At 47.3% G+C, this 23861-nt stretch overlaps 8 protein-coding genes across 8 annotated transcripts; 1 reads left to right on the forward strand and 7 right to left on the reverse strand.

The window, feature by feature from the left end:
• Positions 1-147: 147 nt before the first annotated feature.
• LAJ45_05420 (uncharacterized protein) lies at positions 148-2168 on the reverse strand (the record flags this gene model as incomplete). The annotated part of the gene is made up of 10 exons (XM_046114991.1): positions 148-260; positions 338-350; positions 398-407; positions 459-461; positions 1155-1192; positions 1248-1366; positions 1423-1533; positions 1607-1624; positions 1758-2054; positions 2123-2168. 10 exons carry the CDS (start codon positions 2166-2168, stop codon positions 148-150), a joined length of 768 nt encoding a protein of 255 aa, XP_045972028.1.
• Positions 2169-5354: 3186 nt separating this feature from the next.
• LAJ45_05421 (uncharacterized protein) lies at positions 5355-7065 on the reverse strand (the record flags this gene model as incomplete). Its single annotated transcript, XM_046114992.1, has 2 exons — positions 5355-6331; positions 6471-7065. 2 exons carry the CDS (start codon positions 7063-7065, stop codon positions 5355-5357), a joined length of 1572 nt encoding a protein of 523 aa, XP_045972029.1.
• Positions 7066-9290: 2225 nt separating this feature from the next.
• LAJ45_05422 (uncharacterized protein) lies at positions 9291-10209 on the reverse strand (the record flags this gene model as incomplete). The annotated part of the gene is made up of 4 exons (XM_046114993.1): positions 9291-9907; positions 9981-10000; positions 10054-10142; positions 10198-10209. The coding sequence occupies 4 exons, from the start codon at positions 10207-10209 to the stop codon at positions 9291-9293; spliced, it is 738 nt and encodes a 245-aa protein (XP_045972030.1).
• An 873-nt stretch (positions 10210-11082) lies between these two features.
• On the forward strand, positions 11083-12551 carry LAJ45_05423 (uncharacterized protein; the record flags this gene model as incomplete). Its single annotated transcript, XM_046114994.1, has 6 exons — positions 11083-11119; positions 11248-11270; positions 11357-11470; positions 11702-12193; positions 12274-12407; positions 12497-12551. 6 exons carry the CDS (start codon positions 11083-11085, stop codon positions 12549-12551), a joined length of 855 nt encoding a protein of 284 aa, XP_045972031.1.
• Positions 12552-13637: 1086 nt separating this feature from the next.
• LAJ45_05424 (uncharacterized protein) lies at positions 13638-16872 on the reverse strand (the record flags this gene model as incomplete). Its single annotated transcript, XM_046114995.1, has 8 exons — positions 13638-14282; positions 14334-15051; positions 15171-15449; positions 15502-16098; positions 16158-16182; positions 16238-16411; positions 16687-16771; positions 16825-16872. The coding sequence occupies 8 exons, from the start codon at positions 16870-16872 to the stop codon at positions 13638-13640; spliced, it is 2571 nt and encodes an 856-aa protein (XP_045972032.1).
• Positions 16873-17287: 415 nt separating this feature from the next.
• Positions 17288-17677, reverse strand: LAJ45_05425 (uncharacterized protein; the record flags this gene model as incomplete). The annotated part of the gene is made up of 4 exons (XM_046114996.1): positions 17288-17299; positions 17365-17434; positions 17500-17532; positions 17592-17677. 4 exons carry the CDS (start codon positions 17675-17677, stop codon positions 17288-17290), a joined length of 201 nt encoding a protein of 66 aa, XP_045972033.1.
• Positions 17678-18749: 1072 nt separating this feature from the next.
• LAJ45_05426 (uncharacterized protein) lies at positions 18750-19956 on the reverse strand (the record flags this gene model as incomplete). Its single annotated transcript, XM_046114997.1, has 3 exons — positions 18750-19017; positions 19079-19806; positions 19870-19956. 3 exons carry the CDS (start codon positions 19954-19956, stop codon positions 18750-18752), a joined length of 1083 nt encoding a protein of 360 aa, XP_045972034.1.
• A 1116-nt stretch (positions 19957-21072) lies between these two features.
• LAJ45_05427 (uncharacterized protein) lies at positions 21073-22620 on the reverse strand (the record flags this gene model as incomplete). The annotated part of the gene is made up of 3 exons (XM_046114998.1): positions 21073-21437; positions 21498-22296; positions 22552-22620. 3 exons carry the CDS (start codon positions 22618-22620, stop codon positions 21073-21075), a joined length of 1233 nt encoding a protein of 410 aa, XP_045972035.1.
• Positions 22621-23861: the final 1241 nt, after the last annotated feature.

Consider the following 23861-nt stretch of genomic DNA (forward strand, 5'->3'; position numbering starts at 1 on the left):
CGCGTGCCGTCAATGCATGAATCTTATGCGGGTTTATCAAAAGCATCTAGAATCATCGTGGCTTGGATTTGGGTTTATGGGTCTGTTCTCAGCCTGATCCATTGATATTGAGATACCAGAGCGTCCAAAAGCAGGCGAAAATTCAATTTAAACATTGGTCAAGGGCTGTTGTTGTGTAAACTCGACTCTTTTCAGCGCGGGGTTGGCCGCTTCCGGTCTTGAGTTTGAAAGAGGTGCTCGCAAGCCCTTAAGCCCTTTGTCTGTACATCTGAGCCTCAACTCCCGTGAATCTTTAACTTAATATAGAGGAAAAAGAACATTGTGTGGATATACATACCTTCACGTTTCAGCTGAGGATAGGGCAAAGGGTGGAACTTGTGGCCTGAGAATATTCAACCCAGTAGCACCTATATTGTGAGAGGATCCAAAATATCGCTCCTGGGGGAGTGTAGACTCACAAGCTGTGATGATTGATTAAGATCTGCCTGACATATTTTTAGGTCTCTAGAAAGGGGTTTGTGTAAGATAGTAATGGGCCTTGATATAGCCATAAACCTGGGGTTGTACTGTGAAAGGATCCGCGATGGGGTGAGATGGGCTGATAGATTGATCTGACCTACAACTGAAAAGAACGCAAACCTGATTGGCTTGCCACTAGCCACCCTTTAATTTCTAGCGCCTCCTAGAGGCTACAGTGCGGCGGTACATTAGCAAGCAACACAATCTCTCACTAGAACGTCCTCTGGGATACACTGTAGAATAAACTGTAGGATCTTAGTATATCAGACACACACAAGTATATGAAGCCTTTTACATCAATATATTCATCATATTAAGTATCCTAATCAAACTCCAAGCTCGATTCGAAGACGCAAACGCTTACAGTATGTAACCGGAGGTCGCATGAGTGACCTTTCCAGCCACACCTTATTTCGATATTTATCTATAAATCGATAAAGCGAGATAATGCCTATTAATATAGACCTGGGGTGATCATCTCATACCCCAATACTTGCTTACCCATATTCATAGATTATCACTCGATAATATACCGCGGATTTAACCACAGCCAATCACTTTCTAGTGGACATCAATTTACGCAAATATGTTTCTACAGCGCCATTGGTGAGAACCCCTAGAAAAAGTCATCAAACCTCTTATCTGCATCTTCCTCGATGAGTTCTAACATCCCCTATTCTCACCCAATTAGCTCAACCCAAGAAGAACCCGCATCCACATATACATACCTCAGGCATAATCGGCTTCCCATCATTGCCCCTGACATATCTAAATGGCATCTGTGTAGCCTCATTCTTGTTGAGTTTCAGCTCTGGGTAGTCCGAATATGGAATTTTATCAAGAGGAACTGTATTGCATAAGTATGTATCTGGGAGATGGGAAGAAACGGAGGTCGGGGGTTACTTTGATCCTCGATAACTATGCGAGTAACACGCACTGCGGTGTCGGTAGTCATTTGCAGACTTCCGAGGCGCCGACCTTCGTATCCAAGCTTACGAAGTTCTCCGGTGCGATCTGAGGGGAGATTAGCTTTAGCATCGGTGATGGGAGAAAGACGCGCCCCCCGGGGGGGGGGGGGGTAAGGTACCTCTTGGTGGATCGTCACCTAACCCGTAGAAGTAGTTTGTTAGCTTACTCGCAGTTCATCACGGCACATCAAACAACTTCATATCACACATCCCCCCAAGATTCCCATCACCCCCCCCCCCCCACACTCCCATGACAGAAAATCTACCGACCCAAAATTCCTCCGAAGACAAACCAATCAAAAACCTCAGCATCTCCCGGCGACAACTCCTTCTCCGCGCGCGGATCCAACAAACACACCCTGTCTCTCTCGCCGCTTGACACCTTGGTAACCTCCTCCTCCGTCACCTTCAGCGGCGCACCCACGTACGGCTTCAGCGCCTCTGGGAGGTTCGAAACAAGTGATGCTGGAACAGAGGTGAGGTAGAAGTCACTACCGGACGCGGCAGACTCGCGGGAGATGATGGCATACTCGAGGGTAGACCAAGCTCCCATCTCGGGTTCCATATCTGTCAGGTACATTAGCGGCTTGACGGGTAGGATGGCTGAGGGAGGGAAGAGGAGAGGGGGAAGTTACGTTCTACGACATAAGTTTTCTTTTTACCGGCTGTTGATGGGGACATGGTGAGCTATGTGCGGGCGAGGCGAGCTAGGTGTTACCGCCGGAGAATTTGGAGGATCTTATCTGGTGCGCGGGGGAGAAGGTAAGTACAACTCTTTTTTGACCTCCTTGTACCTATCGTTCGCTTCATGGAACTGTAACGCAAGAATAATAGCACTGCGCCCCCTCATGATAGCTAACTACATACATGAGAGCGAGGTAAATTCATCCTTAGAGTCGCCACTTATTGAGTGAATTCTTCCAAAAGGTGCCTGCATGCTGGTCATAACGCCAGTGCAAAATGCGGGAAAAAGGCCGACAGACCGATAGCGGGAATACTGCGACAGCAGCAGCAGGAAGAGGGCACGATAAGATGATGCATAGAGAGGGAGCACGGTTTGCTTACTTACTTTGATTGAGAGAATTAACGTTAAAACCCGTAGTACTCAGAAGGAAGAATTTTGACGATGGTGGGGCAACAAGTATGATGTTTGGAGGGGTAACTCAAGTTAGCGTGGCTGTCAAGTGACCCGCCGCCGGAAGGACTACATTTCGTACATACGAGCAAAACAAAACAAAAGGCTAGCACATCAGGACCAATGATTTTTCTGGAACAACGGAAAATTTGACTCTGGTGTAATAGCTATAAATATTCCGGGTCCGTTCGGTGTTGATTGGCCACTTATACCTACTTTACTATCCCCGGCCGGCCATGTATGCACTCAAATATTATACGTACGTTTTCTACCGACATCAACATCTTCCCTAATACCCACGTGTGGTTCTCGTTCCGATTCTGACAATTACTGTAAAACAAACCTGGACCGGAAGTTTCTAATGCCAAAAAAAGGAAAGAAAGACCTCATCCATCGACCGTATCACGTGATGTGTGGAACGAACGCTCATCTGATCCCGAAACACTTTTTTCCTTTCTCGGGAACGCACATCAAAATAACTCTGGATCTACCGTGGTTGAGGGTTTCAAGAGGATGAAACCTGAACGGGTAATAATCCGTAGACTTGCACATGGGATTCGGCATGGAATGAGGAAAACCTTAATTCTCCGCTATGTCTCTCTAGTTGGTGGTGATGATGATGGGTATAAAGCGATGGTTACTACCGTTCGTATATCAATGGGATCGATACATTGTAACTATGCCTGAGATCGGTATATCATACATGATGCTACTTTGTTTTGACATATAGAAAGTGGGTGGATTTGCTGCGCCATGATTCGGAAGGGCGTGGGTGCTAACATGCTTATAGAATGTAGCACTCCAACATCAAGAAACATTAAGAACAGCAGTTGAGACATCTACTTATTCCCGATAGGTAGTTAACTTACCTTAGTTATAACAGGATCTATCTATGCTCGTACGAGTGTCAGGCTATGAATATAGTACTAGTCCTGGTGATTCGACATTACCGTTGTATCATGTAGACTCGTCGGAAACCTACTTGAGATATTTCTGTGGATCCTTAAGCTCGTATGAGAGTCAGGTCATAGTGATGCTGGGTGTATGTCATGGAGGTCACAAGAATCATAATATATCACTCGGCTCCTAATTCCCCGCTCAATTATATCTATGAGATTGTGAATATAGTGTGTAAAATATCTATGTAGGTTAATGGTTCAGGAACGAGCCACATAACCACAAGTCGATGGACGTAAGGGTAAGACAGGCCATAGTATTATGAATTAAGTTAAAGGAGAGTTGATGTTAGTAATATTTTTACAAGAAACATTTGGTTTTGTTCTCAAGTGCAATCTGTGATATTCCTAGTTTATATAAGCCAAAAAACGCGTGAATCTCTTTTTTTTTTTTTGTTTAATTCATTAATTGCATGCAACCTTACAGTTATGGCAATGTCCCCTAAACTACCCGTTCTCATCCGCCGCCACTCACGTAGTACTAGACAAATGAAAAAACGCGTGAATCTCTTGATTTATGCTTACAATCATGATCTCTATTACTTCGTATGTAAAATCCGTATGTGAAGCTACATGTCCTTATGTTGTTGCTGTCGAATCAATCAACCAAAGCAACCAAATCAACCTACTTGGTACCACATTCGTGAACCGAGTGAGAATCTATGAATGAACTAATCGAGGCTTCGAAGAAGATAGGGCTGCATTTGTGTACATGTAGACGATGTTAAGTCTGACATGGGTTATCCGATTATAGTCTGTACTACATCTGAGGGGATCGTTACTACATTTACTTTGCCATCACGTTTAGGATACAATGTGCGTATTATTCCATACACATCATCAAACAACCCGGCCCACGCCCCCCGGCCAGAGAAAAAGCCATCTACCAATGCTTAAGCACCAATTATCACTCACTATCTGTTTTCAAACTTCGGAACGATGTCTCGGCACATGGAAACAACGATTCTAACCCTTCGGCCCTTTCCGTGTCAGCCGACAGTGTTTATGTGGCGTGGATCAAGCTTTGTGTATCGATAGACGGTATTTACCGTTTATTGTTGGCGCTGCCCGTCCTCGCCGAAGCTGTATATAGATCTGCCGAACCTAGGACGTCGAAGGCGGCTCTATCAGCTCAGTTTACGATGTGGATATGTATACTGCTTCTGTCTATGTAAGGACGGCTGGAGACCTTTGAATTGCCTTAGTACCTTCTCTCTTCGCTTTTGTGTTTTGGATTATGCAGTACCAATTAATAGACAAACTTGCAGTACCGACTTGCGGAATTGGATCTCGGTGTTATTCTCAGTACTTTCATGCCCACGGTCGACAAAAGTATTGGATTGTGGGGATGGGTATTGGAAATGTAGGTTAGTTGATGGATGTACAGGCGGGTATGGATACAGAATTTCTCCCCTCTTATGACGCTGAGAGCAAGACAAATACGTTTTTTTTGGCTCCGGAGAAGAAGATTGAGGAATGTGTAGGCAGAAAGGAACATTTATTATGATTAGCAGCGAGGGCGAGTTTACCCCTTTATTTCTTTTCGATTCGTATTATGAGCCAATTTGACCCACCGAGCACAGTATCTTAGGTAGTTTGTATTCAGAATTTGTATAAGGAAACTATTACTTCAACAGCGGATAACGCCCATTGAAGAGGCATTGTCTACGTTAACGACAAAAGGAAACTTTGAATTTTTAAGCAACCTATGTATCCTACAAAAGAGAGAAAAAAGAACGGCAAAACAACGGGGGAAAAAAAAACGCACAAAGTATACTACAACTTCGCTTTCACTGGTGCCTCCTTCTTGGCCATCTCCGCTGCCACCACTCTCCTCTGGATCTTCCCCGTCGCCGTCTTGGGCATGTTATCGACAAACCATATCTTCACAGGGACCTTGAATTTACTCAACTTCTCACCCACAAACTTCTTCAACTCCTCCTCGGTAACCTTCTTGCCCTCCTTCAACACAATCGCGGCGCCAACCTCCTGCCCATACATCTCACTCTCCATGGCGAAGGAGACCGCTTCACCGACAGAAGGATGTGCCGCGAGCGCGTTATCGACCTCAATCGGCGAAATTTTCTCACCTCCGCGGTTGATGAGCTCCTTGATGCGCCCTGTGATCTGCACATAGCCATCCTCGTCCTTGCGACCTTGATCGCCGGTACGGAAGTAGCCTGATGCCGTGAAGGATTCGGCATTGGCCTTCGGGTTGTTGATGTACCCCTTTGTGACATTGACACCGCGGATAGAGATCTCGCCCTCCTTACCCTGCGGGACCTCGTTACCGTTGTCGTCGAGGATAGCAACGTCGACGCCCTGGCCGAGACCAACCGTGCCAGGCTTGCGCGCGGCTGGAGGAAGAGGGTTCGAAGTCATTTGGTGGGCTGCTTCAGTCATCGCGTAGGCCTCGAGCACGGGAGCCTTGAGGGCTGCCTCGAGTGCGTGGAAGGTGGTAGGGGAGAGTGGGGAGGAGCAGGAGCGGATGAAGCGGATTTTGGGAATTGGGTTTGGAAGCGGGGACTTGAGGAGAATTTGGTGAATTGTTGGCACGGCAGTGTACCATGTTGCGCCGTGCGTGATGAAGTCGTGCCAGAACTCTTTGGCAGAGAACTTTGGTGGGACAATGACAGTTCCCCCGGAGAGGAGGGGGGCGAGGAAGCCAGCGAGCAGACCGTGAACGTGGAATAGAGGCATCACGAGGTAGGTGCGGTCTGCGGGCGACAGCTGGTAGGTGGCCTTGATGTTGCCTGTGGAGAACTATGTTAGTAGGGGTAATGATCAGGAATTAAGGAGGAAATGATAATTTGGTAGGGATTCTAGGAGCGCTACGAGACATGCTAACCGCAAAAGGCCAGCCAATTACTAGGAGATTGAGGGTGAACATACTCATTGTTCTTGTCAAGTTCCTGTGCGTCAACGGTACCGCCTTGGGTCTCCCCGTAGTACCGCTGGTATGCAGCACCAACGCCACATCCTCCTCCTCCGCCTTGGCTACAGGGACTACACCCTTCAATGAACCCTTCTCCTTCACCACCAACACAACCTCGCCCTTTCCGGCGTCCCAGGCAACCTCCGCCACCGCAGCGCCAAACTTTCTAGCAGCTTTGACAGCAGGCGCATCTGCAGCTACAGCGCCAGCAGGAACAATGATCAGAGCGCTCTTGAGGTCATCGATATAGAACTCAAACTCGGACTGTTTGTAGTTTGGGTTCAATGGCGCCGCGATAGCGCGCTGGGCTGCGACAGCAAGGAAGGAGATGATAAATTCGAGGTTGTTTGGCAGCGCGATTGAGACGGCGGAGTGTGGGGCGATACCGATTGACGCGAGGGTGCGCTGGAAGGCACTCGTCTGCTGGTAAAGCTGCGCGTAGGAGAGTGTCAGTGGGGAACGGCCGGGAATAATGACTGCTGGTGTCGTCGAGGCCGGGCAGAAGGAGGTGGACAGCGTAGTCGCTGAGGTGGTGATCGTGGGGTGGGCCATTTTGAAGGTATTGTTATGCTGCTGACAGTTATGAGAGAAGCAGAGCTAAGATGAGGTATCAGGGACAGAGATAGAGGGAGGAGGAGGCAGATTTGGTATAATTTGTACAATTCGTGTCTGGACAGATGGAAGTGTCGCGGGGAGACGACGGGATTTCAAAAAGTGATAGCCGGATGACGCGATGCAGTGCCAGCCCTAACCCTGTGCAGATATAGCCTCGGGATAACTCTCTGGGGGTGGGTTCACAGGTATATTACAGATGTTTTATCGTGCTTGTATGTAGGTAATGTAGCTATGTTGCGAATACTGATGTGGGGGTTGCACTTTGCACTCTAACTATTACTTTACCTAGGCAACTCTACAACCAACCTGAGTGCCACCCATGCAGATTTCACTTTACATAACATGCCACCAATCAGGAAGCTCCAAATGCACAGTCTTGAGTTCCCGCTAGATCCCCGGGACTCGAGGTAAACTAAACATGAGACTATCGGCATCACCGGTAAGATCATGCTGTGTGCTTATCGGACGGACCTGAGAGATCTGGCATCGTGGTAAAGTGCACGTGATGCGATGACTCATCTAATCGGCAGTTTCGAGGGCGACTTCATCTCGTAGAGTGCTGGTTTGGAAAACACCATCGCTCTCTCGGATTGCCCATTGGATGGAAGAATGCACCACATCTAAGTGTTTTTTTTTAAAACAGGTGTAATTCTATCCACACGCCGGAACAGATATCATCATAGGCGATAAAACCAATGTAGAATAAAGCTCATTGGGCCCCTAACATTCCTCGAGAAGTAGAGGTCAGTTATGAGAGCTTTGGACTGGCGGGGTAGCTTGTTGATGATCTTCGTATTACCAAATTCGATTATCTCAATCGGTATCAGCACGGTGGAACTTCTTGCTAGCAGTCATCTCGCTGGAGGTAGCTCTCTATTCGTAGTTGAGGGTAGGCGCTGGCGACGAAACCTGGGTGGTAAATGCTGGTAAGGGATGTTAGTGACTCTCGTGATAGAGATGAGGGTGCCTTTTTCTCCGTTTCAAGGCTCATGATCAAGACAGAAGATTCAACTAGCTCTTCCACCAGGCCCATAGATATCGAGGGTGCCTAAGCCCAATTCTAGGGGGGTTTAGATGACATCCAACATAGAGTAAAGAGCTTCTAGCTCAGGACGAGCACAGATGTGAGCCCAAACTCTGGGCACAATCGCCAAGATATTCCTTCCCATGATGCAATTCTCGGCAACGCTCTCAAAGCCAAAGAAGGCCTCACAAGCCAAGAAAAAAAAAAATTTCCCGCCCCGAGCCGGGTAACCCCCCAGGCCTATAAAAAAAGATTTCCACCCACACCCAACCTTCTCCGCAACCCCCTCGCCCAAAGAATCGCTTATCGAAGCTCACACACGGAGCGGGCGCTTCTTGCGCCTTCTCATCCTCATGCTTTGGGAGAAAGTCCCCGGACGAACCTGCCCTGCGGGCACGGCAGCGGAAACGCACACGGAACATAGAAGTTCCCTCTCACCCACCGCCGGCTCCCGTCCGCCTTCATTGCGCGGGACGAAGATATGAGTCCATCCCAGGTGGGGGCCCGGTGGGTGCAGAAACTTTTCGTCGCGTTGGTATAGTCATGCGATTGCTTCCCCCCCCCCCTTCTTTGTGGGGGGGGGGGGGGGTTGTAACTCAACGGGGCTCATTCTTGGTGCGAGGGGGTTCAACAATCCTCTTTTTTTATCCAGGGTCTGTAGCTTAAGGTAAAGCGCATCCTGTGAATACTGACGATTGATTGATTGGTCGGTCTGCTAGCTTCTTTTTGGGGCTGATGGGCTGGTTGGTTGGTTGGTTTGAGGTTGGGGTGAGATGCTCGGTCGTGTGGGCTGGACCTTAGCATGGAAAAGGGAGTTTCAAGGTGATGAAGAATTTTTATAGAGTCAAGCACAGATAACACTTATTGTTGATGTTGATACTTTATACATGTCGATCTGATTGAAACTCCTAGATTAATGCTTTTATATATGTTTATATTTTTTGTATTTAGAATATTTTTGATTTCAATGGATTTTTCTTAGACAGGAGATTTTAAGTGCGATTCATGAGTCTGATAAGTCCTCCAATTGCATTCAGTGAATCCTTTTACTATTAGGCTGCTGTATCAGAAGGATTGAGACGTTTTTATTTGATATCACGATTTCCTAGCCAATGGGCACCCCATTTGCAACAAATACCTACAACTTCTCCCTCCCCTGCTCCGCCCCCTCCCCATCCACAACTACCACATCCCCCACCGGCACCTCCACAACCTGATCCGTCCCCTCATACGGCGGCACTCCCACCCCCCACCTCCTCGCCAACTCCTCCCCCACAAACCTCCCCCCAATAAAGTGCCTCCCCCGAAACCCCCTCACCACCCCCTTCGGCGCTGTTAAACTCACCAACACATCCGGCTTCAACTCTCCCTCACCCTCATCAACCCCCCACCCACTCGGCACATCCACGCTCGTGACCCCCACCCCCTCCTCACTCATTGCCTTGATCGCGTCGTCGAATGGCGCACGTATCCCGCCCGAGGGATCGAACGAGAACCCAAAGAGGGCGTCAACGACGTGGTCCGTGTCTTTGAGCGCCGTGCGGAAGTCGGTGGTGAATGGGATGTGGAGGGAGTGCAGCTGCGTGGTGAGGCGGGTGAAGTGCTCGCCTTTGGAGGGTTTGGGGTAGTAGACGGTGGGCTTGTAGGAGAAGAGGTGGAGGTGGCGGGCGGCGACGAGGCCGTCGCCGCCGTTGTTGCCGGGCCCGCAGGCGATGAGGAGGCGCGGGTGGGTGCTGGGGGGGTGGGTTTTGTAGACTGCGTTTGGGAAGGTTAGTTGATTGTGAGCTAATGATTGTAGGAGTGGGAGTTGTGGGAGGGATTTATTTACTGGCTTGGGCAACGGCAAGGCTGCAGGAAGTTAGTGGTGGGGAAATATATTGTTTGGAGGTGAGTGTTCATACCCTGCGAGCTCCATAAGCTGGTCGAGCGAGAAACCGCCAGTCGACATGAGCTCTTTATCAAGTGCAGCAGCACGCTTCGCGGTCAGTGTCTGCTGAGGTTAGCTGTATCCCTATCTATGCATTGAATCGATTTAGGGGAAATACTCTGAGAGCCATTGTAGATGTAGACTTCGAATTGAGAGTTATGCTAAAGTGGTGACCCTTTTTTGTGGTGTTGAGGTTTGGTTTGCTTGGGGTGACATCATTCCTGGCTAGATATTTATAGTGCTGTGTAACTCTGGATATGCCAATTGTTCACCCACTGGGGTATGTATTCAGTTTTTCTCTCGAATTGAAGCATATCACCACGACTGTGCGTGTTGCTTCCAATTATTAAAGTACCGACCTGAGCCCCAACTGCACTGTAATGTTGGACTGGCCAGGATAGAGGTCAGTAATCAAGATATCTCGGATCTAATCTTATCTGATGTTGCTTTTGGGCGGCATCATGCAGAGTGCAGCTGCAATTGTTGTGATGAGATGAGAGGGAGGCGCCGTGTGGTGTTGCTATGACCTCAATAATGATCAATTGCAGAGGACAGACACGACTAACTAAAGAGAAACAACAAAACAGGCCAGAGAGCAAACAAAGAGCAAACCAACAGTTGGCACTCCCGCAGTCTCACCTCTGCCCAGCTGACTACCCCAGTCTCCAACATTCATCCCCCCCCCCACACAAGCGCCACAACTCAACACTCCCACCCCCCACCCCAGCCACACCCGCACCCCTAACCCCGCCCTCTACCTGGCCTCCCCCCAAAGCCCAGCCACTCCACCTATCCCATCCATCGATCGGTCAACACAGCCCAGGACATCTTCTGTTCCCGTACGTCAACAGTCCAACCCACCAACCCACCAACCCACCAACCCACCAACCCAACGCTCCATCAAGGGCCCACCGCGAAACCCGCTCCTTGATGCGCCATACTCCCGCGAACCCCTCAACTCCCAATTCAACTTCCCGGAACCACCCGCCAACCTAACAACTAAATGGCTTCTACTACTACTTCTTCTCCTTCGGCCGCATGTACCTCTCTCTTCCTCTTCCTCATCTTCCTCCAATCATCCTACTCCTACTGTTCATCATAATTGCTCCTACTCCTACTCCCCATGCTCCTCCTGCCGTTATACTGCGACGACGCTGACGAAAGATAGTGTCCGATGAGATCAAGCTAAAGGTGGGAGAATATTAACTACCACCGTGTGTATCTAGGGGGAGGACAAGTGTCGTCACTGCTGCTGGGGCTTGGGCTGACGAGAGTAGTTTGTCCCGGTTATTGATGAGATATTGAGGGCGTCGGATTTGGCGACAGTGTCGGTCAAGCAGGTCCGGAATGCGCTGCAGGCAAGGCTGGGATACGATATAACCCCGCAGAAGGTGAGTGACTGATTGCAAAATATCTATCTGCTATTATATGCCACGGATAAGGAGCATAATTTATACATCTATGCGTATTGTTATTGTTTTCTTTCTTTCTTCCATCTATTGCGCGCGCCGCAATGCTTCCGTTCTCCCCATTTCTTATTATCTCTCTTTATTCTCTGCACACACACACACTGCCCCCTTACTTCATGCCCGCGAAAAACAAGGGACTAATCTCCCCACCAGAAAGCCATTGACATCACAATCGCCAAACGCTTCGACGCCGTCCTCCTCGCCGAGCAAGGAGCTCCCAGCCCCGCTCCCGCTCCCAGCCCCGCCCCCACCTCCTCATCCGACGCTGCTCCCACACCCACCTCCTCCTCCGACGCGATCGCGCACAGCGTCAAAGCCGAAGACGACGCCCCCGTCCGCCCGCCCAAGCCCAAGAAGCTCAAAACCTCCGTCGACGAGGACGCCCGGCTCGCCGCGGAGCTCCACGCGCAATGGAACAGCGGGCGCCCCAGCCGCGCGACCAAGAAGGGCGCGGCGGGCGGCACGGCGGCCGCAAAGAAGAGGGGCAAGAAGAGTGAGGAGCTGGTACACTCGGACGGGGAGGAGGGGGGCGGCGATGCCGCGGGAAAGACAAAGAAGAGGAAGAGAAAGGTCAACCCAAACAGCCCGTTCAATATGCCCATGGTGCTGTCGGAGCCTCTGGCGGGCTTTTTGGGGGAGTCGCAGGTAAGGGACTTTATGCGCGCGCTGGCGGTTTGGTTAGATCTTGTAGATGGCGGTGCTGATGTGTGTGTTGTATGTGTTAGTTGTCGCGCCCCGAGACGGTTAAGAGGATATGGCAGTACGTGAGAGAGCGCGGATTACAAGACCCCGACGACCGCCGCTACATCCTCTGCGACGACTCGATGAAGCCCATATTCGGCGACAAGATCCACATGTTGTATGTTTCTCTCCCTTTCGCCCTTTCCTTTCCCCTCCTGTACCACCTTTTGAATTGTCCAGCTGACTTGACACCTATGTTGCGCGTAGCACGATGAACAAAGTTCTATCGCAATACATGTCCAAGCCCGGCGAAAAGTTCTAACACATCCCCCCACCCCCGCCCTGTTAATTTGATCCCCAGTGTTTTTTTATTTTCCACTTTTTTTTCATTTTCATTTTTTTTTCATTTTATATCTGTGTGTTATTAGGGCGCTCCAATGCTTTTTCCTTTTTCTTTCCCCCCTTCCCCCCCCTTATTGCTCTATTTCTGGAAGGCATTGAAGGGACAATTCAAATTGTGGACTACCTTGTAGTTTTGTTTTTTGTTGCTACAGCTGGTGTTGGTGTTGGTGTTGGTGCTGGTGTTGGTGCCCTGGAGTACAGTATCTCGGGGTAGTGGATGGATGGGTGGATGGCGGTGGTGGTGGAGGAGGAGGAGGAGGAGGAGGGGGTAAATTGTGTCTATGAGCGTGTGTGTCTGTCGGTGCTTGCATGAGAGAGTGGCCACGGGGGTTTATCAGTACATCTCTGTAGTACATGTGTGTCTCTGTGTGTGTGATTGTGCGTTAGTCGAAATGGAATGGAATGGACTGAAACTTGGAATCTGGGGTTTGGGCTTGGAATACTTTTTCTGGGGTGGAGTTGATGTGTTGATGGTGGTCGGGTTGGGTTGGGTTGGTTACGGCCATTCATGGGGGTGTGTGTGGTGAGGTGGATATGCGCGCGAGTGATAGTTCGTGATCACTAGTGCCATTTGGTTCTTAGCACTGTCGTGTCTTGGCGAATAGTTAAGCTAATGTCACAGCGAGCTGCTGCTTCGTCTTGTTCCAGGCTAACCTCTCAGCTAACTGCAGCATCGTACGGCCTGGACTCCCTGAAGGGAGGGGAGCCTTTATATCCAGCGCTACTTTCTGGGTTCGTATATTCACCCCATTATTCTATAAAAAACTGAATACATAGCATGAACCTCACAGTCCAACCTGCGGGGTGAAAGTAAAACATAAGCAACAATTAAGGGACGGGAAATACTTCATCGAGAAGCCTGATACGGTAGGAAGAGCTGGATGGAAACATAAGAAAGAAAACAATATGACGGTCAAGGTAACTACGCGGACATAGACTCGAATCGTCGAAAGCTGTGCTCTCCCAAAAGCATGCAAATCTACAACAGTACTATCTTATCCCTCCGCTATGTTTCGGCCCTCGCCATAATGTCTGCTGTTATCCTTTTCTTGGTCGATTCTATAAGCTTTTTACTCTGCGTGGTGGCATGCTCTGTACGCAAGGAACTATCCGCGCCCTTCTCAAGCAATAGCTTTACGACTATCTCGTTCCCGAGGATGGCTGCTGCCTGGAGGGCAGTTCCCCTTAACCCACCTTGCGCATTGATATTTGCCCCTTGATCGATTAGAGTCTTTACTACCATCTCGTACCCGTAGGTGGCCGCGGCCTGTAGGGCACTGCCGAATGTGCCTCCTTGGGCATTGGCATCGGCGCCTTTCTCCAGGAGTTTCCTCACCATCGTCTCATTCCCGTTAGTCGCTGCTGCTTGAAGGGCACTACCACCGAATCCACCCGTGATATTTACATCAGCGCCCTTCTCTAAGAGAACGTCTACCAAGGCTTCGTTTCTGCTGAAGACTGCTGCTTGCAGCGGGGTGCCAAACTCTCCGCCTGGGGAATTGATCTCGGCTCCCCGCTCAAGGAGGGTCTTTACTATCGTCTCGTTTTCCCCAATTGCTGCTGCTTGAAGGGCGCTTCTATAACGACCACCGTGGGCGTTGACATCCGCACCTCTCTCGAGCAGGAAATCCACCAATGTCTCGTTTCTGCTCTAGGCCGCTGCTTGTAGGGCATTCCCGTAATCTCCACCTTGGAAATTAACCTTTGCGCCTTTCTCAAGGAGGGCCTTCACCACTACAATTTTCCCGTTGTAGGATGCTGCTTGTAGCGCGGTTTCGTGGAATCCACCTCGGGCGTCGGGCTCGGCGCCTCTTTCCAGCAGAAGCTTTACTACTGCCTCATCATCGATTTCGCAAGCACAATACAATGGCTGTATCCCGTTGTGGTTTTGGGAATTTGCGGAGAAACCCATATCCAACAGTGTCTCAATGGAATCCAAAGAGCCGCTAAGTGCAGCTTGATGCATTAGAGATGTATATTCCTCCAGGGAATTAACGTTCGTTTTATTGAACTTCTCATGGACCTTGAGGAGCCCCAACCACAAACAGAGTGCAAACCCATCAATTCTGTCATGGCCGGCTAAGTCATGTAAAAGGCCTAGTTTAAGTCTAGTGATTTTGGCGATGCGTATTTTATAGACAAATGCAATAATTGACTGGCTTGAGAGGAAGCGCTCCAAACTATGGATGAGAAACTCAGGCCACTCGACAACATTACGAATGTGGTAGTCCCAATAGTAAACTGCGTATTGGAGAAGTTTATCTTTCTGAAACCAGTCCGGGTGAGGAGGTATAGCATTTGTCCAGGTAAATGGCCTGAAGAGTTGTTGGAACTCATCGCGGAGTAAGTATTGAAGACAAGCTTGAGCTAACTCAGCATGTGCGTTATGCCCGAGAATTCTGTAGCTTTGCAGGGCTTCGCTACGTACTCCTTCAATACAAGCTGTGGGTAAAGTAGATATTGAACAGTGTGGTGAGCTGGTCTTATGACGCCGCCTTCGATTGTAATAAGATTGGCACAGGATTGAATGATGGTATACCCATTATAAAGATACGGTACTCTCTTGCTTTCCATTGATTCCTCAATGATAATCGCATGGACCAACTCCCCGACGCTTAAGGGCCTTGCTGCAAAAAGTACCCACGTCAAAGCTCGCTTTGCCAGCTTACGTAGGGTTGGAATCTCCGCCTCGATCTTCTTGAAACAATAATCATAGGTTGTGCCCATATCGGAAGGGAGTGAACACAAGGCATTTTCGATGTCTTTGAGAGACGGCTGACTGTATAGGTACATCAACTGGAAATTGACCCATAGAAACCTGTTAAATTTTAGGGGTTGATTTCAGATATCATTTATGAGAGCTAACTAACCTCCCACGTGATCTAGATACCAAGGAAGCCTTGATTCTTTCCTTAATCTTCCGATCGATCACACCGCGGATGTAGTTTTTACTTCGACGTTCTACCTCCGAAGCAACGAAGCCCGCAATATCAAGATCGGGCCTTATTCTTTCGATGTCAATTTTAATTACTGGACAAATGAGTGCCTGAAATGAGTCTTCAATAGACTTCTCCCTTGTTCTGGTGACAAAAACCTTGATATTGAGACCTGGGTTCAGGCAAAGGATTTTAATAAGAGGGATGAATGAGTTTTGATCTTGATCTTGGAATTCGTCGAGAGCATCTATAAAAATAATAACTTGGTCGAAGGTTTTGGAGACCTCGACAAGTTGAGCCTGAAGCTTTGCATTGCTTGGTAATCCACCTTCCGAAGAATATCGGCCATGAAATTTCTTTAATGAAGCAAGCAAAATCTTCTCCCCTTGAATAAGTTGCTTAATAAGTGTCGCAAGAATCCTTTTTGAACTTTGCCCGGCACTGTTTTGGTGTTTGTAGTAAAAAAATGCCAGACCGGTGCTGCGGTCGTCTAGAGAATATTTGACGGAAAGCTTCTCTATAACCAGTGACCTAATATTCTTATTAGTAAGAAGTCTCATAGAAGGGGCCAGTAAGAGTGTAGAGCTAACGCTAGAACGGATTCTCCTATACCGTCTGCTTTTATTATTAGCCATTCCGAACACGAAATTCCGTTGAGGGGGGTACTCACGACTCCCAAAGCACCACAAAATACAAGATCCTTGGCTTTCAAGCCAATTTTTGGAAGAATCTGATTCAACAAGCCAATCCCCAGTGTTTCCGTGCCTCTTTGAATACAATATATCGTGGTCATTTTCGGGTTCCAGCTTCGATAACCAGTGCTGCAACTTCTTTTTCTTCTTCTCTGAAACGCATCTTAGCGAAACTAGTTTCCTTAGAGCTTTGGGTACCCACCTTCATTCTTTTGGGCTTCCAGTGTTTCCTTCAAATGTAACCACTCAGGATCAACAATGCAGTCTGCTGGAGTAATAATCTCGAGATTTTCCAGGAATTGATGATTTATACTATCAAATATTTCCTCGAATAGTTCCTACCTGTCCCTAAGAAACACTCGGAACGATGTACAGCCTTTAAAAGATTAGCTGAAAACGAGTATATCGTAGATAAACTATTACTTACTAGATGGATTTCTATTATCGTCTGTAAAGATACTCCGAGCATAGTTATAAAATTCAAGTAGGTTACTGTAAACGTGAAACAAGATCTTTTCATGGGGTTAGCTAAATTACATTTTCTACTATTTTTTGTAGTACTAACCTTTTGGACTTCCGGAGAATCGGTGACCCCTAGGATGTGCTTAATCATATCGGTAACCTTTATAAAAACGGCCGTGAACCTCAATCCGAGCTATAAATATAATTTCAGTTAGGGGGGGGGGGGGGTCCAAAATAACACTTAAGGTGAAAGAGATAAAAATTATATACGAACGTCGATGACCAGGCTTATCCTTTCCATAATAAGCGATTTTATCTCAAGTTCCTGGTGAGGAATCAAAGGTGACAAATGTTCGAGGTACCCGCGTAAAGAAGTCATAAACCCTTCGATATTTTCCGTACAGGAGACACCAGCCTGCTTGTGGACTTCATCGAATTCTCGGACTTGACGAATGAGTAAATCTATTGACGTATTATTTGTGTCATTGAATTCTCGATGCTCTTTCGTAGAAAGTTGTTTGATATGTTCGTCCAGGGCTAGCTGGAAAGTGAGGTTCGGGGCGACTTTAAGAGGTATCCTATTTAATATTAGTTTGGGGATCCAATGGACTAGATCTAATAAGTTTTTACGGGAAGGATATACATTCTTGTGGTTTTCTAATAGGTCGATAATGGTTTCTGTTGGGAAGTCGTAGCTGGTGATGAGTAGTAGACTGGTATAGGGTCTTAGAGTATGACTTTCATCGCGATCATATATATAACATCAAGCTATAGATACCTTTTGTTTGCTGCTATCAGGCTAGTCGTGGTACTAGGTCTTTGGATGGCCGCTCGTGTGGGAAGGTGGTGAAGATGTTGACCGACTCATACGTGCCCCGTTTTGTTTCTAAACTATTTCTCTGAAATTCAGTTCGAACCGAGTTTGATATGTAGCTATCGAGAGCGAGAAGGGCCATTACTTAAGTATCGAATTCGGGCCGGAAGAGATCATATGATGTGTGCAAAATTTGATATGCGCAGCGCAGGGCCGGGCAATATGATGTGTGCGGAATACGAGTAGTATGAAGATGCACTCATCGGAAATCCCGGCCTCATCGGAATAATTAAACGGAAAGGTAAAGTACCGACGTTTGAATTGACCACTTGACCACTTGCATGAGCTGCCTACGAAGATCCTCCAGTGACCATGCATGGGCATGAATATCTATTAATGATAACAGATTCTGTGGACTTTAGCCCCCGTATACAAAAAAGGGGTAATATCGATATATATATTTTGAGACTTATATATATGGGTCATGTGTACCTATGAGTTCAATGGGACTCACGTTGTGATCGACAATACCTACATGCAAGAAACGGCAACCCCGGTACCAACAGAAGGACGTCTTCTGATTATCCCTTTTCCTGCCAGGATGTAGAATACTCATGCGCTAGAAACATTATAGTAGAGAATAGAGTACCGTATCGCCAGTAACCACATCTTATCTGTATAGTTAAGAGAGAGAGAGAGAAAAAAAAAAGGGTTCTGGATATCCATTTTCAACATGCTCCATATAGAAGGCTTTGCGGCCTACAAAACAGTGGCTTTCTGTCTTTGATATTTTGAACTTCAATTAAGCTTACGGACAGATTGAGGATTTCAAGTACACAGCACTAAAAGATTATCCATCCTATTGCCGGTATTGAGAGAATAACAAATAAAATCACATCGAATTAAAATAACCCTATATATATATATTGCAGGAAAGATCTCATATTTGAATATTATGTAAATTATTGAGTATCAAAGAATCGGGGGTGCGTAAATGGAGTTAGAACACGAAGATCCTTGGACGAAAATCCCGCGGTTTTAAGACAATGCTAATCTCAAGGCCCTAGAGAAAAGGGCTTAATAATCATTAATAAGCTTTGAACAACCCATACAGCCTTGTGAGGTCCCGAGAAAGAGTATACATCTCCTCGAAACCCCCAAGGGAATCTAGATAACCGAACGAATGCCGCATGCGTGCGCAAGGAAACAGGAAATCAAAGTAAGCTTTCGCCCAAGGCACAGCGTACTAAGCTACATCCTGAGCGGATAGTTTCCTTTCTGGCGAGATCGTTCTCACCCAATAGGGGATTGACCTCAACCTGTAGACCGTTAGTTGTATTCCACTCACTGAGGTTATGGGGTACTGGGATGCCTACCAAATCCATTGCAACAAGACAACCAGTCTCATGGATACTTTCGCAGATAAAATCGCCTTCTCTCAGTGTCAGACCACCACGGACGGGTGTCCCTGTACTCGGGGCGCTATATGCAATCAGCATTTTGATTTAGGTATATAGGGTTTTTGGGATCTAAATAAGCTCACAAGACAGGATCTAAAGCATCAACATCGAAACTCAGGTGTATTGGCATTCCTTCCTGCCCGGGACCACAGTTCAGATAATCCAGTGCCATATCCATAACTTTACCAATGCCGTACTTGTCAACATCATGCATACTGAATGCACGAATACCATTCTCACGCAAGATGATTTTCTCACCCGGATCAACATCCCTTAATCCAATGTATACGAGTTTTGAAATATTGATCATATGATGCTTCTTTATCCATCCAAAGACGCTAGGACTTTCTCTCGGAGGCTTTGCAAGGCCTGAAATAAACGCAACAGGCATTCCGTGGATATTCCCCGACCCCGAAGTCTCGGGCGTGTTGATATCAGTGTGAGCATCAACCCAGACTACGGCGGTTTCTCTTCCGTCATGACGCTCACGAATAGCCTTTGCGGTCCCTGCAATAGATCCAACAGCGATGGAATGGTCCCCTCCAAGAGTGAGTACGAGGCGGCCCTTCGAAGCATGTTCATAAACTTGGGCAGAAATGGCACATGTCACATTGGATACCGTAAGGGAATTGAGCATAGGTACACGGGCATTGGAAATTATGAGAGGCGGGTCCGAAGTAGGAAAATACTCCGTGAAGTCATGGACTTGGTTATCGTGGTGTACAACAAACTCGAGGTCATTGCGCAATGAATCGAGGAGGCCAGATTTGATGAGAGCTAGAGGTGCTGCTTCCACACCAGGTTTGGGCTTCTAACGTTAGTACTCTGGGACATCAATAAGACTCAAAGAGAAGGTTTGAAAGCTAAAAAGTACCTGGCCGCCAGAGAAGCCTACAGCAACGACACCAAGTTGATTTTCCGAAGGTAGGAACCTAGAATGTGTAGTACTTGGGGCTGCCATTGCCTAAAATATAATTATCTAAGCTCTTTGAAATGCGGTAAGATCTAGAGATGGATTTCGAGGTTAAAGGTGGGTTGGAACGGTTTTTATGTGTAGGGTGAACTAAGCTAGCGTGACGGAAACATAGAACTGGCCAGTGATGGCGTATATCTCGGGATGGCCGGATGGACCCAACCTTCTGAGGGAGGCAATTGAAGTTGCTCATTAGCCACCTATTTCTTAAGCTTAAGCTTTCCAATCCAATTCTTTTATTAGAGCTAAAATTGAGGGTGCTAATGTCTATAATATGACGAATTGGCATCGATCAGCATAGCTCAGGCGCAGGCTTGAGTCTATGTCGACGTCTCGATTTACCGTCACTAACCGGACCCTGCCGAAAGAAACAATTGTCATGCGTGTTCGGACACTTCAGATAGTTTGCTTCATCTAAATCGCTCTCTCTTCTCCAAAACCTTGGCGCATTATTCCCGTGATGTATTATGGGTTATCAAAATTATCCGGACGCTCGCGCCGCAACCACACATAAATTGGCTAGAATAACCAAATTTTGAAACTACTTTAATTGAGCTTATATTGAACCTTAAAGTAATAGAGGCACAAGAAATCACAGTAATCAAATCACTTGTACTCCCTCCTTATGGTTGTGGAGAAAGGCGACGTTGAAGTTAAAAATTTGATTGCAACAATGCTCGGATAATTTTGATAACTCGCAATAATAAGCTCCGAAATAGTAGATCCCGAATTCCTGGGAAGCCCACAATCCCTGTCGCCAAGCGGCCTAGGCAACCGCGGCTGTGGGCATGGCAGCAATGGTGAACGACATGTACTAGTTTTCTACTCCCCTTAAAGAGACCACATGTGCGTTAACCCAGCTGCAGTTATAGCGGTTTGAGTCAGGTCCCAACCATAGGAAATTTAGTGCGCGTATCTACTATCGACGCATTCGTGCGTTCCTCTGTTCAACCTTCATTGAATATCACTCGATCCCTTTGAAAGCATGAGAGTTTTTTTTTTTTTTTTTTTTTTTTTGTTTAATTCATTAATTGCAGAAAGCATGAGAGTAAGAAGGCCAGGGCCAGACGGAAATTAACAGGCTCTAACTTGGTTCCCACCCTTCTATCTAGTAAACGCTAAATAGTATACAGCAGTGTCAGCGCTCACGCTGACGGAATTAAAGGCTTTTTCTGTCCATCTCGCCGTTCTTCTCTTGAGCTTTATAAAATGATTATACACCATTGTCAAAACCCAAGCTTCCACCCTCTGGTTAATACGGGAATTTTCTGGCCAAGGGCCGCCAACGAGGATACTTTCACATCGCGCATACTTAGGATCATACGGGACCGTTCCATTGAGGTTGAATTTGGAAAGATACTCTGTACCTTTGAGCATGAGGTCGTCCTGAAGTCCATAAAGGTCACCGCCTTGATTGAGCACAGTTTGACTAGCGATTGCAAGGTTACCAATACCTCCCCATGCATGGCCTATGATTTAGATGTCAGTAATAATCCCCCTCTACCGGAAATCGATATAGCATGACCTACCTTGATCACGACCACTCTCCGAGTTCTGTCCAGTGGTGGGGTTGACTGTGCCAACAAGTCCACCACATACACCATTCTGGTACTCATTTAGGGCATAATTATACATCACCACATCCTCAAGATATACAGCAATACCGAGCAACGCCAAAATGCTCGCCATTCCATAATTGGCCTGCCCGGGCGCCGTGACCGCTGGTGCAAGGGCGCGATAAACCATACCAGAGAAACCTGATGTCCCCTGCCATTTCATCCCCGTTTCAACCCAGCCATACTCATGACGGAGGATCTCGGCCGCATTCACCATCCTCATACCGCCCTCTGCAACACCCAGATTTGCATCCAAGCCATCGTATATCTTGAGGGTAGTGCCCCAAAGATTAAGGATCTCGGCAGACTTATTCGCATGTCGCTCATCACGGGTAATGTACCACATAAGGGCATTGTGGTACGCAGCGGTCGCGTCCCGCTCAAATCCACTGTTTGTGGTTCCTTGTGTAATGCTGTTTCGGGACACGTTTTGGCGGGGTGTAGTCATGACATAGTTATAGCTCGCGGAGGTCAAATTGGAGAAGATTGTGAAGTAGGATTTCCATGGCTCGGTGTTGGAAACTACCTTCTCGCGTATACGCTCGAGGTCGTCATGGGAGTGGAGGATCCCCGGGTGCTGGAAATCATAGTTATTGGTCTTTGTGAATTTCACAGGGGCGGCTCCGGAGGCGGTGATTGGGAAGAGAGGTCCAATTTGTGCTGTTGAAAGACCGGCAAGGGCCGCCGCAAAGATTACCGATAGCGCTGAGATCTATGAATCGAAGTGTTAGCTGATTATACCTATGGAAGACATTCACCGTACTAATCTAGACTTGCCTTCATCCTCAAAATCACCTCTGCTCGACCAACAACTTGGGGGAATTCGTCGGTTGGTTTATTACATCTCTTTGGACTTGAATGGTTTTATATCTAACATCTCCTAATAGCGAATTGAGGTCAAGTTCGTCAAAAAGAAAGAAAAAGAAAAACATCTATCGCTAGCTTTACTCTTGCCCTACAGGGATACAACTATGCGGGCAACATTAAGCCCGGGGAAGCACCGGTAGATCCTCCGCATTTCATATCCGTCGATCATTGTGGGGGAGAGCAACAAATCTAGGCTATTCGGTGTCGATCATCCCGAAGACGTTGACTTCCAGGGGTAGGATTGTTTACAAAAAATACAGGGATATGGTACCGCAATACGGCTATTGAATCTGGTCCCTAACGAGAATGACAGAATATCTGTTCAGAGCTGAGGCCTCGAAAGCTTTCGATCTAAATGAGCTAGAGTCAAGCTCGGGGTGATTTTAATAAAATGTACGGAAAAGGCTTAAAATGACACAGTTTTCGGTATACGTGCTCCGAAATGACACACGATGCAAAAAGACACAGTTCGCTGTCACTACAAGACGTAAAAAAGGAGAACAAAGCGTTCTATAAAACTACAAAAGGTACAAAACTACAAAAGGTACTGCAGCGACTTATTAAGACATTTGCGGCTGCTACCCCCACCCCTGGTTTGAACCCAGGACCTTATGTGTGGTTGGTTGTATCCTGGGTACTCTCGGTGTCGACGAGCAGTCTATCTACTAGACCACCCGCCCATAGTGGATGCTGTGCCCGAGGTGATACTTGAGCTAGCTTGGCAGTGTGCCAAGATGAAGATCGAACTTGAACCCGACCCTTCGATATTATCATTGCTCAGCCAATACGTATACTAATTGATGTATTCGTTTTGGATTATACCGAACTGTGTCATCTTGCATTCATGTGTTATTGTAGAGCACGTCTAGTCATTTTGGACCTTTTCTGTAAAATACAACTGTTAACTATTCCAAAAAGATTATGATTAAGAGGCGATTGATGTAATGAATGGGAGACGAGGGAAATTTTGGGTTTACCGCGAGTTAAAAAGGAGGAGTCTAAACGTTATACTAGTGATTAGTTTCTTCGTAAATGCCAGTCACGATTTGGGGGCAGAAAAAGCTTGGAGCTGCATCGAAAGATAAACCCGGTTATGTATTCGCCTTACATAAGCAACCGAGTGATATATTGTGAATACGGGCAAATCACATTACTTCACTTTGGCGGCACTCGTATCTGGGCGTATCACACTTGCAATCTAGTGGCGCTCATATTTGGAGCATATATGATTTTCAAATTAGTATTGGCACCTAAACTAGGGGTTGAAATTCACATGTGGTTATGTGCTGAGTTCTGCTAAGATATCCCCGGTCGAAGCGCCGGGCGCGATACCTGCCCAGCGCGGCGCAGCCGGGATTATCAGCGGCCTTATTCAAAGATCTAGAACAAAATTTTTGACCATATTAATTT

This window comes from Morchella importuna (genome assembly GCF_003444635.1).
Source record: "Morchella importuna strain M04M26 chromosome Unknown Morimp01GS014, whole genome shotgun sequence".
NCBI classification, from domain to species: Eukaryota; Fungi; Ascomycota; class Pezizomycetes; order Pezizales; family Morchellaceae; genus Morchella; species Morchella importuna.